Source organism: Homarus americanus, unplaced genomic scaffold (assembly GCF_018991925.1).
Source record: "Homarus americanus isolate GMGI-L3 unplaced genomic scaffold, GMGI_Hamer_2.0 scaffold59624, whole genome shotgun sequence".
Classification (NCBI taxonomy): domain Eukaryota; kingdom Metazoa; phylum Arthropoda; class Malacostraca; order Decapoda; family Nephropidae; genus Homarus; species Homarus americanus.
In genome coordinates, this window is record NW_024740658.1 from 1 (window position 1) to 18,474 (window position 18,474).

At 36.1% G+C, this 18,474-nt stretch overlaps 1 protein-coding gene and 1 long non-coding RNA gene across 4 annotated transcripts; one reads left to right on the forward strand and one right to left on the reverse strand.

The window, feature by feature from the left end:
- Positions 1–385: 385 nt before the first annotated feature.
- Positions 386–13,841, reverse strand: LOC121875497 (NFU1 iron-sulfur cluster scaffold homolog, mitochondrial-like; the record flags this gene model as incomplete). The annotated part of the gene is given in 2 exon segments (XM_042380065.1): positions 386–572; positions 13,776–13,841. Coding segments are annotated over 2 exon segments (243 nt in total), but the record flags the coding sequence as incomplete, so codon positions are not given.
- Positions 13,842–15,082: 1,241 nt separating this feature from the next.
- On the forward strand, positions 15,083–17,865 carry LOC121875498. 3 transcript variants are annotated; one of them, XR_006090617.1, is made up of 3 exons: positions 15,083–15,385; positions 16,174–16,300; positions 16,806–17,865. It is a non-coding gene; the product is annotated as an uncharacterized LOC121875498 (long non-coding RNA). The 3 variants fall into 3 exon arrangements; XR_006090616.1 differs by having other exon boundaries at positions 15,084–15,372; XR_006090615.1 differs by lacking the exon at positions 15,083–15,385 and having other exon boundaries at positions 15,392–16,300.
- The last annotated feature ends 609 nt before the right edge of the window (positions 17,866–18,474 follow it).

Sequence of the window (18,474 nt, forward strand, 5' to 3'; positions counted from 1 at the left end):
GTTAAGACCCCATATACTGTACCATCAAGAGGCTGCCACAGTTAAGACCCATATACTGTACCATCAAGAGGCTGCCACAGTTAAGACCCATATACTGTACCATCAAGAGGCTGCCACAGTTAAGACCCATATACTGTACTGTCAAGAGGCTGCCACAGTGTTACAACAACATACCTGGACACCTGGTATTTGAGAGAATACTGTACCATCAAGAGGCTGCCACAGTTAAGACCCATATACTGTACCATCAAGAGGCTGCCACAGTTAAGACCCATATACTGTACCATCAAGAGGCTGCCACAGTTAAGACCCATATACTGTACCATCAAGAGGCTGCCACAGTTAAGACCCATATACTGTACCATGAAGAGGCACAACAACATACCTGGACACCTGGTAAAAATTTGAGAGAATTTGGATTGGGTGTTTCTTGAACTTTGATGAACATTGAGACGGCAGGAGTCAGATGAACACTCCTCCTAGCCTCGGATAGTTGCTTCCCCCATCCATAGTGTATAGATGCAGGATTTATGTCATATCCTATAAGTATATTGTTATGGCATACTGCTCTACTGAAAGTAAAAAAAAAATAAATAAATAAAAATATATATAATAATATATATATATATATATATATATATATATATATATATATATATATATATATATATATATATATATATATATATATATATATATATATATATATATATATATATATATATACTATCAGTTAAGGTATTCTTCACAAATTCCAAATGACCTTCATAAAGTAAAAAAGAGAGTAACTTTTGAGAGCAGCACTATTGTACTACTACCAGTAAGAGTTGTTCCATTTTGTTCACTTTTTACACACATGTTCTTATCATTATTGTAAGCATTTTAAAAGAGGCAAAAACATTTTATACATCACCTATAGTGGGCAGGGCATGAAGGATGAAGGAAATTGTGGGGTAAAACATGGTGAAAAACTGATCATGTGACACTAAAATGATGTGTGTGTGTACATGAAGAGATTAATTCTTTACCGTAAATATCTGCCATGTCACCGCATATCGTCTGTTTGTTTCAGGGTTGTTATGATTTAAATCAAATGATTTAAATCACATGATTTAAATCGATTTAAATCAGAGTAAAAAAATCATGATTTAAATCAAAATAATTTTTTTACTAATAACTGTTTTCTCTTTTTATTCTACATGATTGAAAAGTATATACAATGCAGCAGGCTAATAACATAATTTGGATTTACATAATTATGTACTGTACTATAGTCTGTTCTTTCCAGTTTTGTGAAACTTTGATCATATCATAAGGTCTCATTATTAATGTATATATTTACATGAAATATATTGTTACCTAAGATAATTAATACTATTGAAATTCAGAAATCATCACATCCCAGGATCTTTGTATAGAAGAGCAGGAGGAACAATGCTAGTACAGTTATCCCTCGGTTAACGAGCTCCTTGGTTAACGAGTTACCTCCCATAAGATTCTTAACTTCGGTTAACGAGCAATCCCTCGGTTAACGAGTTTCTCACGAGCCGACCACAACAAGTTTTCGCTTGCACTTGGCGGTCAACCAGCTGTAGTATTAGTCCACCAATACAGTAATCGGTTCTAGTGCTTAAATTCCTTCATATTTTAGTAAATACAGTTGGCCCTTAACATACGCGGGGGTTACGTAACAGAGATACCCGTGGATGTTAAAAATCCGCGTATATGTGCTGCCCCCCCCCAAAAAAACCTGGTCCCCCCATGTCCTTATTTACCGTATATACCTGTGTGTAGTTCAAGTTTTTAAGACCAAATTATTTGGCAAAAAATTGGGGGTCGACCTCTAAACGGGTAATAGTTTCGTTAGGTTGAAAAATATTTACCAGTAACTACCAGTAAACAATGGAAACGATGCACAAACGCACCACCAGTACAGTTGCCAGGGCAGATCTCTTGCGTCATCATAGCAAGCCCAAAGTAGCCAAATCCATGGTATGGTAGCACAAGACGATGTAAAACAAAGTATTCATTTATTAAAGTTTATTTATAGATACTGTACATAAATTTTTGTTCATTACATTTGAAACATCAATCTTTGTTAATTAAATTTGAAACAAAAGAAAACTACGATACCGTATTTTCATTAAAATATTACATCACAAGTATATTTTACCTTAACTGTGACTGAATGAATATAGGTATTCTCAGAAATAAATATGGAAATATAATATTTTTGCTGGAATGACGTACATATTACAGTGGAAAGTGGGATAAAATCATGAAAACAATGACTTTCGCTTTCTTTCGTTATTCAAAAGATTTTACCGTAATCGCTTTTCGAATGGTTTTCAGTTAAAAAACTGTTGTACTCGTACTGTATTACAATAATATTCTATCCTATCATTAGCCTTATAATCCCACAACTGAAAACCATTCGAAAAGCGATTACGGTAACATCTTTTGAACGAAAGAAAGAGAAAGTCATTGCTTTCGTCACAATTTTATCCCACTTTCCACTGTAATACGTACATCATTTCAGCAAAAATATTACATTTCCATGTTCTCAGAAATAAATGGTAGTTTTGTTGAAACGTAATGTACAATATTAAATATTAAAATGCAAAAATAGCTATAAAAACAATTAATACACCCGTAATGTACTGGCTGGCATCTCCACTCGTCCCTGCTCCCGCGTCCAAGGTCACCACTCCTCCCAACTCGTCTCCCTCCGCTCCCTCCTCTACCTCCTCTGCCTCCTCCACCTCCTCACCGTCACTACTGCCGACAACGAACACAAATGTTTTGTAAATAACTGCACCTCCACTTCCTATGTACAGTACTGAACTGTACTGTGCTGTGCATTTTTACAAACAATAAACATGGCAAGAAAAGCTATTAAAAAAAAAAGATAAAAATTTCACTTTACTGTACAGTACCTATCCTCGGCAACAGGACGGGGTTCATCGGGCTCATCGTCACTCAATTCCATAACGGGTGGTGAAGTGGGGGCGACGGTGGATTCAGCTGCTTCCTCACTGCCGCCAGTGATTGATGGTGTTAAATCTCTCCTTCGGTGATCAAAGAACATGGTGATGGGGAGTTGTCGTCTCTTTCTTTGATTTCTTCCATGATGTTTTTGTATGGAGCGAAAACGTCATCCATCCCTCGCATGAATTTCAGGGCATGCACCATGGAGGGGTCCATACTATAGGCCAGGTTTTTCAGTGCCTCAATATTCCTGGTCACCTCCCCCAACTTCTCCAACGTTATTTCTTGGTGCTCTTCCTCATCCTCTTTCCCTTTCGCTTCCTTTTCCTTGCCTGAGTCTACTAACTCCTGTAGATCCTCCTCGGTCAGCTCAGTGTCGTGTTCTTCAATTAGCTCCCTAATCTCGTCCTCTGCCATGTCCTGGAAGCCTTCAGCAGCCACTTTCCTTGACAGTGTCAGGGTCTTTCTGAATATTTTCATTAAAATCCATCAAAATCATTTTCCTTGTCATCGTCTTAAGCACCAAGCAGCTCCTCCCAGTCTTCTCCTTGAACAGGGCTAGAGGGTACATGTTTTTTGAATCGTTTTCAATTAAAAAAATGTTACAGCACATGTATATTTTACCTAAACTGTGCCTGAATGAATATATTCTCAGAAATAAATAGTAGTTTTGCTGAAACGTGATGTATTTCAATGTAAAATAGGATAAAATACATGACGAAAACAAAAGACTTTACCTAACCTTCCAATGTTCAAGAGATGTTACTCGTTTTTTTAATAGATTTCGGTTAAAATACTGTTATATTACAATGATATTATATTCATACTGTGCTTGATATACTACATTCACGGAAATGTAATATTTTTGCTGAAATGACGTACGTATTAGTGGAAAGTGGTATAAAATCGTGACGAAAACAATGACTTTCGCTTTCTTTCGTTCAAAAGATGTTACCATAATCGCTTTTCGAATGGTTTTCAGTTAAAAAAACTGTTGCATCACAAGTGAATTAGGATAGAATATTATTGTAATACAACAGTTTTTTAACTGAAAACCATTCGAAAAGCGATTACGGTAACATCTTTTGAACGAAAGAAAGCGAGTCATTGCTTTCGTCACTTTCCACTGTAATACGTACGTCATTTCAGCAAAATATTACATTTCCATATTCTCAGAAATAAATAGTAGTTTTGCTGAAACGTAATGCATTTCAATGTAAATTAGGATAAACTACATGAAAACAAAAGACTTTACCTAACCTTCCGATGTTCAAGATATGTTACTCGTTTTTTTAGTAGTTTTCGGTTAAAATACTCTTATATTAGTGATATTCTATTCATACTGTGGTTGATATAATACATTCACGGAAATGTAATATTTTTGCAACTACATTGCTGATGTCAACACAAGCGTGGTTACAGCGAGACTGACTGAGTGAGGGAGAGCTATGCGTGTGTGTGTGTGAGGCTGTGGGAGCAGGCGGTGTTCCGTGTTCGGTGCCGCGCGCGAGTTGAATGGCGCGCGATTTGAATGTACTTCAATTACTTCAATGTACAGAATATTCCTCCGGCGGGGCAATCCGCGTATTTGCAAATCCGTGTATTATAACCCGCGTATGTTAAGGGCCGACTGTATCAAAAAGTTTATACTATTCAATAATTTTAAAAGTTTAATATTACATTTTTTAGTCATTTTAACAATTATTGAACATAATTGAAGGTAAAGTGACTAGTTTTATGCGCGCCATCCAGCCTGTTAACACACCATACAGGCGTCAGTCTTTGTGTCTTTTCAGTGGAGGTAGCATCTTGCTTGAGACTCTCTTCAACGAAACACTTTTTTTCTGTGTTTGCAAGCAAATTATTGGTCATTTTGAAATTTATTTTACATATTGACAATATATAATGCAGTGCAGTGTTGATTTAATGAAAATAATCTTGAATTTCACCAAGAGAACTAAAATTTTATGGGTGAAATGGCGCCATGGGGTGACTTCTCTTCCACCGCAATGCCTTCTCTTCTCCCTTCTCCTCCACCCCCATTCTAATTCCCATCATCATCATCATCGAGGAGCCTTCTACATACACACCTCAAAGTAAGTGTACTTTTCTACATTTTTTGTTGAATTTAGGCAATTTTTGGTGAGCTGGAACCAATTACCCAAAAACCCATTGAAACAATGGTTTCGGTTAACGAGCAACCTTCTAGAACGGATTGTGCTCGTTAACCGAGGGACCATTGTAATGCCATCAGACACACGATGGAACACAGTGACAGATTTTATTGAATCTTATTTAAAGAACTGGGAGACCCTTGTTAAAGTGTGCAAAGAAAATAGTGAAGACAATGATAAGAAAATTGAAAGGTAAGTTAATGATAAGGCATTAAAAAGAACTGCAGAAGACTATTTAGAGAGACTTAAGCCTATTGCTGTGGCATTGGACTGTGTCCAGAGAGAACATACCCTATTAATTGATGCTGTAGAAATCTGGGTAAAACTGAAAACTGATATTAAGGAGTATTTAACAGATAAGAAGGATATGGATAATTTTGGAAAAAGAATCAAAGTAGCATTGACACCTGCCCATTTTCTGGCTAATGTGATAGATCCAAGGTATCAGGGCAGACATCTGACTCCTGAGCAGCGAGACATTGCAGAACAGTATGTGTGCGAGTCTCTTCCACATTTCCTTTCAACATTAATGTCCTTCCATGGAAGAAGTGCACCATTTAAAGAGGTCTATTTTGGTAAAGATGTTGTAAAATCTCTCTCACCCCTTGCTTGGTGGCAGTATTTTGCCAATGATATGACAGAAAATGTAATGGATGTTCCTAGGCAATTATTTACAGCTGTTGCATCATCAGCAGGGGTTGAGAGAATTTTTTCCACATATGGATTTGTACACTCAAAGGTAAGAAATTGCCTAGGACAGGAAAAGGCATCGAAGCTTGTCACAGTACATAAGCATTTCAATGTTCAACTAAGCTAATTTAAATGTTTTGAACTATTTTTGTTGTTTACAGAATGAGAATATTGTGTTGACTTGAAGTTATTACCGGTAATTCTTTATACACTATTATCCTACAAATGTAAGAAAATAAACTTGTTACCAGTATTATTTTTTTTACAAAATGAGAATATTATTCTGTTGACTTGAAGAAGTTAAGTTATTAATTTTTGAAACACTGTAATCCTATAAGAGCATTTATGTGAAATTTCATTATTACGTTTGGATTTGTGCACTCAAATGTAAGATATGTTACCAGTTTTCTTTTATTTTACAAAAAGAATATTATTGTGTTAAATTCCATTGGTACATCTACTGCATAAATATCTTAATGCCAATTTTCTGTTTATTATCCTGAATAAGCTTTGGTTGAAAAATACTGTTTTTATGGTTTAAAAATACCATTTTAATGCAATTAATAAAAAATAAAAATACCGATTAAAAAAGAAAAAGAAAATGATTTAAATCAAATACAGTGTTACCCCGCTTTACACGGTTTCACTTTCCGCGATTTCTCATTTACGCGGTACCTTGCCAGAACCAGATTTTCACTTTCCGCGGTGCATCTACTCATATACGCGGTGAAGTATAATTTTTTTTTTTAGCTCATAAAATTCATACAAATTACCTGGCCAGAATATAATTTACATTACTGGAATTCTTACAATATGATGATCATTTTGAATATAAACATCATGGATTTTGCATTAGACATACAAATTTTAGATCTAAAGTAATAATTTGGTTTACACAAAGCAAATATTTTATCTTTTGTGCAAAATATATGAAGTTTACATTCAAAATATTCCCTGACCTGCAAGGAATCCAGAAATGTCAATTATATTATCCTAACTTTAGTCTGAGTTATTATTTATTACAAAAAATGTAAATATACTATTTTCTCCCAATCGCTTTCTGGTAGGGAGGGAGGGAGGGACCGACCCAGCTAGAGCGGAGTATTTTGATTGACAGATAGTGTCCTTGAAGAATATTTCTTTGTTTATTTACTGAAGATATATGTTTTAGCTCATAAAATTCATACAGATTACCCGGCCAGAATATAATTTACATTGCTGGAATTCTTACAATATGATGATCATTTTGAATATAAACATCATGGATTTTGCATTAGACATACAAATTTTAGATCTAAAGTAATAATTTGGTTTACACAAAGCAAATATTTTATCTTTTGTGCAAAATATATGAAGTTTACATTCAAAATATTCCCTGACCTGCAAGGAATCCAGAAATGTCAATTATATTATCCTAACTTTAGTCTGAGTTATTATTTATTACAAAAAATGTAAATATACTATTTTCTCCCAATCGCTTTCTGGTAGGGAGGGAGGGAGGGATGGAGTATTTTGATTGACAGATAGTGTCCTTGAAGAATATTTCTTTGTTTATTTACTGAAGATATATGTTTTAGCTCATAAAATTCATACAGATTACCCGGCCAGAATATAATTTACATTGCTGGAATTCTTACAATATGATGATCATTTTGAATATAAACATCATGGATTTTGCATTAGACATACAAATTTTAGATCTAAAGTAATAATTTGGTTTACACAAAGCAAATATTTTATCTTTTGTGCAAAATATATGAAGTTTACATTAAAATATTCCCTGACCTGCAAGGAATCCAGAAATGTCAATTATATTATCCTAACTTTAGTCTGAGGTATTATTTATTACTAAACGTTAAAATCTAGAGTTTTCACCCAAACATTAATCAGAGAGGTAGGAGCTAGTGAGCTGGGAAGAGGGGGGAGGGGGGATTTGAGTCCATTATTTGAATGGACATTAACCTGGCGACTATATTTCTCTTAAATATTAATTGTGTGAGCATACCATCATAAAATTTAGATGTTATTTATACTACAACATAGGTATTGTGTCGGAAAAAGTGGAGTTTGGGGGTCGGGCCAGTCTCTATTGGAATTAATCCCATATGTTCTGTTGTTCACTTTACGCGGTTTTCACTTTCCGCGGTACCCTGTGGGTTCAATTGACCGCGTAAATCGGGGTACTACTGTACAGTGGTCCCTCGGTTAACGAGATTTCGGTTGACGAGTTACCTCCCATAAGATTCCTAAATTCGGTTAACGAGCAACCCCTCGGTTAACGAGTTTCTTACGAGCCGACCTCAACAAGTTTTGGCTTGCACTGGGTGGTCAACCAGCTGTAGTATTAGTCCGCCAATACATTAATCGGTTCTAGGGCTTAAATTCCTTACTATTTTAGTAAATATCAAGAAGTTTATACAATTCAATAATTTTAAAAGTTAAATATTAATTTTTTTAGTAATTTTAACAATTATTGAACATAATTGAAGGTAAAGTGACCAGTTTAATGCGCAGCATCCAGCCTCTTAACACAGCAAACAGGCGTTAGTCTCTCTCTGTTTTCACTGGAGGTAACATCTTGCTTGAGACTCTCTTCAACTAAATGCTTTTTTTCTGTGTTTCCAAGCAAATTATTGGTCATTTTGACATTTATTTTACATATTGACAATATATAGCGCAGTGCAGTGTTATTTTAAAGAAAATATTCTTCATTTACAACAAGTTTAACTTTAAAAAGCACGTGTTGACATTGTTTGAATCCAGCATGGGGGCTAAGAGATCAAGAAAAGCGATTTCAATCCAAACCAAGCAGGAAATCATAAAAAAACATGAACAAGGCATTAGAACAAATGTGCTATGCAAAGAATATGGCATGTCGACATCAACTGTGTCGACAATTCTTGCACAGAAAGACAAATTTAAAGAAGTGAAAGTGAGAGACAAATCTACAAGAGTGTTTAAAAGTAGATCCCTAATTGCAGAAACTGAGAGGTTACTTATCATCTGGATTAGGGAAAAACAGATGAAAGGTGATTTAGTTTCTACTGAATTCATTTGTGAAAGAGCCAGGGAGATTTACGAACATTTAAAGACAGATCTACCTGGTTCTTCAGGCACAGAATTTGAAAATTTTCGGGCCAGCAAAGGCTGGTTCGAAAAATTTAAGAAAAGAAGTGACATTTTCAGTGTTGTTAGGCATGGTGAAGCTGCTAGTGCTGATAAGGAAGGGGCAGCAAAGTTTTTAGATGAATTTAAAAAACTGATGGAAGAAGAAAATTATCTTCCACAGCAAGTGTTCAATGTGGACGAAACTGGGCTGTTCTGGAAAAAGATGCCCAAAAGAACATTCATTACCAGAGATGAAGCCTCTTTACCTGGGCATAAACCCATGAAAGACCGTCTCACTCTATTGCTTGGTGCCAATGCTACAGGGGATTTCTGACTGAAGCCTATGCTTGTCTACCACTCTGAAAACCCCAGGGTGTTCAAGCAACAGAAAGTGGTAAGAACAAAGCTTGGAGTTTATTGGAAGTCCAACCATAAGGCATGGGTAACAAGACAGCTCTTTAATGAATGGGCTGTTGATGTGTTTTGCCCCTCTGTCAAGAGCTACCTAACCACCAATAAACTCCCTTTAAAGGCTCTTCTCCTCATGGATAATGCTCCTGGTCATGACCCTGACCTTGCCAGAAATTTGGAGTATCAATTTGACTTTGTGAAAGTGTTGTTTTTGCCTCCAAACACTACATCAATCACACAGCCAATGGACCAGAATGTGATCAGCAACTTCAAGAAGTTGTACATGAAGAAAATGTTTAGGAGGTGTCATCAGGCAATTTCCAATGATCCTGAACTAACACTGAAACATTTCTGGAAGACACAATTCAACATCCTGGAGGCTGTAAAATTGATTGTGTCATCATGGCAAGAAGTCTCCACAAAGTCCCTCAATTCTTCATGGAAAGCACTGTGGCCATCAGTAGTCCATGATTTTGAGGGATTTGAGGAAGAAACAGAGTTGGACCAGGAGATTGTGTCCATTGGTCAGTCATTGGGCCTTGAAGTGGAGGAGGAGGATGTGGAAGAGCTTGTGATGTCTCATGAGGAGGAACTTACTCCTGATGACTTGAAGCAACTGGATGAGATGTTACAGGTAGAGGCTGACAGTGGTGAGGAGGAAATTGAAAGTGATGTCCATATGTCAGCTAAACAGTTGAAAGATGTGATTTACTACTGGGAGAAGTTCAGGGAACTGGCTTCAAAGCACCCAGAAGTGGAAAAAACTGAACTAACTTTGTGTCATGTTGAAGACTCAGTGGTCTCCTTCTTTAAACATAAGTTAATGGTGAGGAGGACAGATGCCCCACAGACCACAATTGACACTTTCTTCAGTAAAAGGCAGAGGGAACAAGGTTATTCCTCAGCCTTCCACTTCAAGAAGGAGAGAGGATGTTCATGGTGGAGAATCTGTCAGTCCAGAGGTTCCTGACATTTTCATGGAAGGTGACTCACCTTCCAAGAAGCACTAAAATGCTTCTCCTCCACCACCACTTCCTTCTCTTCTCCTTCTCCTCCACCTCCCACTTCAAATTCACATCATCATCATCATCCAGGAGCCTTCTACATACACACCTCAAAGTAAGTGAACTTTTCTACCTTTTTTTGTTGAATTTAGGTAATTTTCGGTGAGCTGGAACCAATTACCCAAAAACCCATTGAAACAATGGTTTCAGTTAACGAGATTTTCGGTTAACGAGCAACCTGCTGGAACGGATTGTGCTCGTTAACTGAGGGACCACTGTACTGTAAATCGATTTTTTTTTTAAATCATGATTTTTTCCAACCCTGGTTTGTTTACAACCGACCCGTTCGGTCCAAGCGGATTCTTACATCCACAAAAAAAAACGAGAACTTAAAGCATTACGCTTCAGCAAAGTTGCTTTCATTGGTAAAAGACATCAAAATAAGTTTCTTTCTACTTAATATGGCCCCAGCCAGAAAGTTAGCCGCTTGGTCAGAATACAGTCCAACTCGGCCCACATCCTACTGGGACCAGTTAGGTTAACGAACACATTTTACACATTTATTTTTGCATGAATGAAAGAAGTACAAAAGTACAATGATAAAAAGCAGCATAAAAGTACATATAATACTGATAAACAGTCACGTGATGTGAAACGGCTTGTAGAAATTTTTTAGATCCTGGTCCACTACTTCAGTCATCCTACAGTTTAAAGAGCTGTCATACATACTTGGCCCGTTGTTTTAGCAGTACTTTACTGTCAGACAAGACCCCCACTTGGAGTGTCACTAGTTTTGCTTCATTATGGAGTAGGTTGATTAACAGATAGAAGTTAAGTTGTCTTTTTCTTGCTTTCAAGTTAAGGCAATTATGCCATCCTTCACAGTCATTATTTGGGCAGACACTCCTTTTAAATACACTCCAAGCAGATGGGGTCCAGATGTCATTCCTGAACCTCTAGTCAGCTATTTGTTTGAAGTGTGCAAAGTGGGCCATGCATCCTGTAATCTGACACCAACATTAAGAGACTTTGTCCTTTACACTTTATAAACAGACAGGAAACTCCTTTGTTATGAATCGTGGTTCATTGATTAAGTTCTAACATAAACTCCTAAAATTCATACCGATTGAACCCTTGGTATTCACTCATTCACACACTTCATATTTCAGTGAACCAAGAGACATAAAATAAATCTCAAATTCAATCCTGAACCTCTAGTCAGCTACTGCTTGAAGAGTGCAAAGTGGGCCAAGTTAGTAAGGTGTGGGCCCAGTTGGTTGTTTAAGATGGGCCGAATTGGCTAAATGGGTGGGCCGGGTTAGTTAAGATTGGCCAAGTTAGTTATTTAAGATGGGCCGAGTTTGAGGTACACCGGTTGGTCACATCTCTATTACACACTGTTGGCATGTACTGGCAGTAAATATTCATCCATTGGGTGTCCACAGGTTCCTGCCATGTTTACCTGAGGTTATACTCCTCATTTAGTCAGTTATATCCTCCTCCTCCTTGTAGGTTAGGTTGGGTTGGTTCTTTTGGTATAATAACAAAGGTTTTTTTTGTATTTTTGTGTTTTACTCAAATTTGACCTCCATTTTTGTGCATATTATATTTGTTAAAAATTAAAATTTTAATTTTTTGCAAAACTGCAAATTTGCAAAAGAAATGAAGGTAAAGGTGTAGAAATGGGTGACTACCAGAAGGAATTGTCTGAATTGGTAGAAATTGTTTCTACACATTAATATATTAAACAGAAAAATGGAAATGACAATGCATAGAGCCTAATAGAAGCTGACCTATTGAAAAATTACTATCTCGGTTATCCTTAATTTCCGGCAAAATTATCACAGAAGAAAAATGTTTTAGAATTGTCTAAACATAACGTAATACATATTAATAACAGCGGAGAAAGACCGGTGCAAGACTATAAATTCATCCACTTTTTAGTCTTACACCGGTCTTTCTCCGCTGTTATTAATATGTATTACGTTATGTTTAGACAATTCTAAGACATATAATAAATTAAGGATAAGCGAGATATTATTTGTCAATAATATTATTATATTTGGTCAGTCACAAGTGTCGCCATTTGTTGTTTACGTCTCACAGAGAAGGTCTGACCACCCATCATGCAGTGCTCCTTACCTCTGTCTTCGCTTCTTAAGAGTCTACATCGCATGTGTGGGGGGGGGGAGGGTTGTTGTTTTTTATTGGCTATAGCGATAGGAGACTTATAATTGAGCAAGAGTTTATTGTCTTGGCCACTGAACAATTCGTGGGTGCCTCGGGAGCAGAGATTTGATTTTTCAGTCCCAGAAAAACCAGATATGGCTCTACAGTTGGAAAGAGCTGTGCAGACATTGTGAAAGACATTATTTTATGTCAATTAAAGAGTTTCATCAGAAAAATTGTGTTAGGTTAGGTTAGGTTAGGTTTTGTTCGTTTTTTTATGTATGTTATTTACTCGAAATAAAATTAAATTTTCGTTAAAATTGAGGGGGGGGGATCAAAAACTATTGATTCCCGGCTGAAATGAATAAAATTCATTCTAAACTCCTCAAATAACATCGGAAAAACATATTTTCATTATTCAAGCAAAGACCGGTGCATTAATGAAAATTAACCAAAAATTGAGCGTTTAAAACTTTCGGGGCTATATGTCCTTAAGTAGAATAATGCCCCAAAACCTGAGGACGGTCCCACTAATTACCCAAATGTACCCGCAATGAAGTCAAATAATGGTCCTACATGAATATATTGGGTTACCAATCACTTCTCGACTAGTATTTGGTGTCATAGTCACAAAAAATTGGTAAATTTAATTTAATCTGAGTTAATAGATCGCGTGCTTGTACCGAGGGAGCGAGTAATTACCCAAATGAACCCAAATGTATCCGCAATGAAGTCAAATAATGGTCCTACATGAATAAATCGGGCTGCGAATCACTTCTCGATTATTATTTGGTGTCATAGTCACAAAAAATTGGTAAACTTAATTTAATCTGAGTTGTGTTGGGTTAGGTTAGGTTAGGTACATGCACTCGATCTATTAACTAAGATTAAATTAAGTTTACCAATTTTTTGTGACTTTATGACACCAAATACTAGTCGAGAAGTGATTGGCAGTCCGATTTATTCATGTAGGACCATTATTTGACTTCATTGCGGCTACATTTGGGTAATTAGTGGGACCCCCTGAGGCCAGCCAATGAACAATATTTACCACACCAGCTCCTAACTGTACTTGCTTTGGTCAAGTCTGGTCTTGAAACACTTGGTGCCGTCACAACATGAAAGTTTTAGAGTAATATAGTTTAGCATCTATTACACTGTCATGTCATAAGTTTATTAATAAATGTCCGCAGCAAAACATATATAAGTTTTGCTGCGTCATTTTCTTTACCTGATTAAAGAACAAAATCGTGGAAGAAGCCTCAGTCGTCCTACACTGCTCGCCATGTTTACTGTACTGAGCTGCTTTATATTTGGGCTACCTGAAGCTTCGCCTAATTGTCTCTTTAAGCATCAAACAAGAAATATTATTTTATAAACCTCACCAACTTATTAATTTTATTATAATGTAAGTAAATTCCACGAAAAGGTTTTTAATATCAGGCTATAATACAAGACATTATGAAGGGACCCAACAGGACACACTGGTTCCCTGTTGTCCTGACCAAAGCAACAGGTCGTCCAGGCAGGGCTGTACACTGGTTCCCTGTTGTCCTGACCAAAGCAACAGGTCGTCCAGGCAGGGCTGTACACTGGTTCCCTGTTGTCCTGACCAAAGCAACAGGTCGTCCAGCCTGGACTGTCGGAATTTCCGAATCTTGTTTACCGAACACGCTGATTGGTTCAACTGCTCGCGTTGTGATTGGTTGCGAGTCCATGACGTAATATTACTATTTTCTATAATATAATGTGTGGTGAGGGGTAACGGAGATCCCAGATACAGTAATTATATTAGAGTAGCCTAGTCCTCATACTCAGTGAATTTCATTGTTCCTGTCATTAGTTTTATAAAGTTCTGAATAATAAACACTGCATTATACACCATTCAGAGTGTTACAGACCGTTGACTTCCTTGTCTCGACTCTCAATATCGCTTCGTGTGTGACTCAGCAAATATAATTCTGTTAAAATATCGCTAGTAAAATGTAGGTAAGGTAATTAAATACATCTAAAATTTATTTCTGTGTATTCTATATGGTATTTTAGCCATGAAAAAGCATATTTCCTAAAGTCGGTAATTTACCGACTGTCGGAGCAGTGACGTCACGGCTTACCGACCACGTCATCAATTTACCGATTATCAGACGAAATACCGGATTTGGACCAATCAGCGTGTTCGATAAACAAGAGTCGGAAATTCCGACAGTCCAGGCCGGATACTCAAAACACCTCATAAGTTATGTATATTAACGAGATACAGTACCATATATTGCAGACTCCTCACAGTCCCGTAAATTTAGCATACTCAAAATTTAATTACAGTTCCTTAATCAGTCCGTAAGTTATCATAACTAGTGTTTACCCCGTAAATTCAGTTCTCTTGTCGGAAGGTAGGTGATAGTGCAGGAGTTAGTTGGCCAATCAGCGCTCAGTTAACAAAATCATCAACCAATCACAAGAGAAGGAGAAATCAGCCGAGAGCGACGCACGTGATATTAATTTGTAAACAAAAGATGAAAGGACAACTACCTGAGGAACGACCAAATTTCAGAGCGCCATGGTGTGTGAAGTCACCAAAAGAAAGAAAATAATTTTAGGAAAATTGGACTCGAGATGTACAATCAAATTGAAGAATCATGTTTGGTAAGAAGTAGTAAAGGCAGTGAATGTTGTGGCTCTAATACCCAACAATGTTGTTGAGAGGTCAAGCGGATGTTTTCTGATTTACGTGTAAGCGTTAAGAAAAAAAACAGCACAACAGTGGGTGACAGAGACGTGACCGATCGCCCGGGCGGCTAGTGAGCCGATCAGTGGCGAAGAGGAAAAAGGTAAAAAGTAAAAGTAAGATAATAAATATACTGGTGGAACAGGTAAGTCATAATATTGTTAGCCTAGGTATTGATTGCCACTCTGAAACAAACTTAACTCTGTTTTTTCTGAGGCTTGCTACGATTTGAGGTGGTTGTAGCTAGTCGGTATCACTGCTAATAATTGCCCCACAATTTTTGGATTTTCTTAATATACCTATCTTATAGTTGAGACAATGTTAAGACACTAATCATTGTGTCGCAAATGACATGGGACAGAGATGTTTAATATTCTTCTGGGTGGTCCAGGGTGGCAGAGGCCTCCCGTTGGTAATGAAGTTAGGTTAGGTGGGTTTGGTTACTGTTATAAACTACGTTATTTTTGATGGTAATGAAGGTCATAATATGTAGCTTACTATAGAATTCCTCATGTTCTTTTTCGTTAATTTTGAGTCATCAAATGATTTAATTTCATATTTGGTATACACATTAATATGCAAATCTTACTGTTAGGCTTATAGGCAATGGTGTTCTATCTTATGCTTTTACAACTAATACAGGCTGAAAAATTATGGCTGCTATTATTATTTTTGACTTATTTTACCATTTATTGTTTGTTACCATAAATCTAATTAACTTTTGACATAGATAGAGGAGAATTTGGGGGGCTACAGCTACAATGATAGGTTAGGTTGTAATGTTTTGAACTATTTTAATAGATTCCTTTCTAACATAGTAGTGTACATATAACATAGTTGTGTACAGTGTATGTAACCACAGCTCACAGTAAGAAAGTTTGAATTGTTTTTTTTTCTCTTGAAGGAGGCGGCCTCCAAATTGAAAACACCCTGTACATACACTGCAATTGACGAAGCAGTTCTTCAACTCTTAGATCCAGCCTTTATTCATGGGATTCCAGCGATTTTGGAAAGTGAAGAACTTATTGATGGTAATTCACTCAACATACTTTTCCAACCCTCTGATATATTTTGTTCTTTTCTGTCCCTGTTTTTATTTCCAAAAGCACTTTTGGTACCATTTTTTCACTATTTTCTTACGTTTGAAATATACAGTAAATTTATTTTTTGTATATTTTTTAAAAATAAGCAACATCAGTAAGTTGGTTAAATTTATAGCTGGCATATTGCTTCCCAAAGTTAGATATTAAATGTTGTTATAACTCGTATGTTAATGGAAAAAATTGAGAAGCGCAAATATAAGAAATTTAACGCCTGGAACTAAATGCCGTATATTATAATTAAATCAATTTATAATATTGTAACCATGTTAACTTAGTTTATATTTACATTTAAAAATATTTTATACAAATCTTTTTAGATGGTCAACACTATTTTTCAGACCATTTTTTTTTTCTAAAAACTTTTAGATATTTATATATTTTAATTATACCCTTAACATAGACTTCAATCAAACTATTATACATTTCTTTCCAGAAGAAGGAAGAGAACAAACCCCAGGACCCTCAGGAGCTAGGTTTACTGCTGTTCATTCCAGCGAGGAATCTATGTTGGGGCCCATTCAAAAGAAAGAGGATTCTCTAACCATCTTGCTGACTGAGGATATACACACTTGTTAACTAATAACACGTGTTGCAGTGCTACTAGGATAATGTTTACCCAGGTTTTGGGTAAAAGTTCACACCACAATCAAATGTATAGCTTTGAAAACAGACACGTGTACTTATTTTTATTTTTTAAAGGTTCCTTTATTTTGGTAATACGTAGTTAATTTCCAGTTCAACCTGTTTAATTAATTAGTTTGTATGATTCAAGTAGGTTGAAACAGAAATAATGGTGCAAATTCACCAACAGCCTACTGTAATCACTGCTATTTAGCACACATTATTCTCCAAAGAGCAAGTTGTTGCATTGGTTCTTTCATAAGGATGTGCTGTCTCATGCTAAATTGTATAGCTTAACAAGCCAAGAGTTTGCTATTTGTTTACTTTATTACTTATAGTAGTACAGTATTTGGTTATAAGTTTACTTTAATATACGGGTGTTGATGCAGGTACATTCTAGTCATGAGAGTTCCTTCAGTAATTCTAGACATATGAAAATTATACTGTATTCCATTTTTAAATCTTAAAAATGGCAACAATTAACAGTAGTTGTATTAATTTTTCACAACGATGTGGTGACTCATGTCAAATTGTGTAGTTTAAGAAGCAAACAGTGGCAATATTTTTTTATTGTTTCAATTTCTCAAATATGTTTTATATAATGATTTTTGTTTTCACAAACTTCAGTGCCTTTGGTATTTAGTAGTATTAAAAGTATACTGTATTGGAATCAAATTGCTCAAGGATATAGTACATACTTTATTTTCCTATATAAAATGCTTATCTTATGAAGGTAAAAGAAAGCCATTTATTTTCTGTATTTTCAATAAAGAAGTTCATTTTATTATGTACAGTATATTGAAAATAAAAGTTAATTCAATGTATGCTTTATTAGCATTACCTCTATACTGCAATAAAAAATAATTATTAAACAGTAGTATTTTTATGTTGATACTAACTTATTCAAAGTTTAATCATTAGGCCTAGAATAGAAGGGTTATGCCTAAGAAGAAAAACAATTACGGCCTAGGGTTTTGCCTGGCATTAGGGGTAAAATACTTAAAAATGCACAGCGTGTTAAAATCTCTGTACTCATTTAAAAATGAATAAAATTGTACAGTATGAAAGTAAATAATAGTGGTAAAAGCATTTAAAAAACATCCTCTTGCCTCTTGTCTGTCGCATACTCGCATTTGAAACTGCTTTCTGGTAGGAACAGCAGCATTCTCAGGAGCCGGAGAGTCTTTTGACCCGTGTTCATTTTATTAGGTTGTAAATATCTCCATTAGCCGGAATCCCTGAAACTCAGAACTTTCTGAAAGCCGTAATTAATTCCCAAAGCATGATTTTGCAGGAAACTTATGGCTTAGGTAATGATTTTCAAAGGGGCACATTTTCCTGAAAATTATGAGAAAAGGTTCCCTGATAACCGAGAAAATTCCGGAGATGGGGGATATATTTCTGGGTTCGAGAGATGATATAATGGGCAATTTCAGGAACTACCGAGAACATTTTTCCATTACCATAAGCATTCGGGGGAC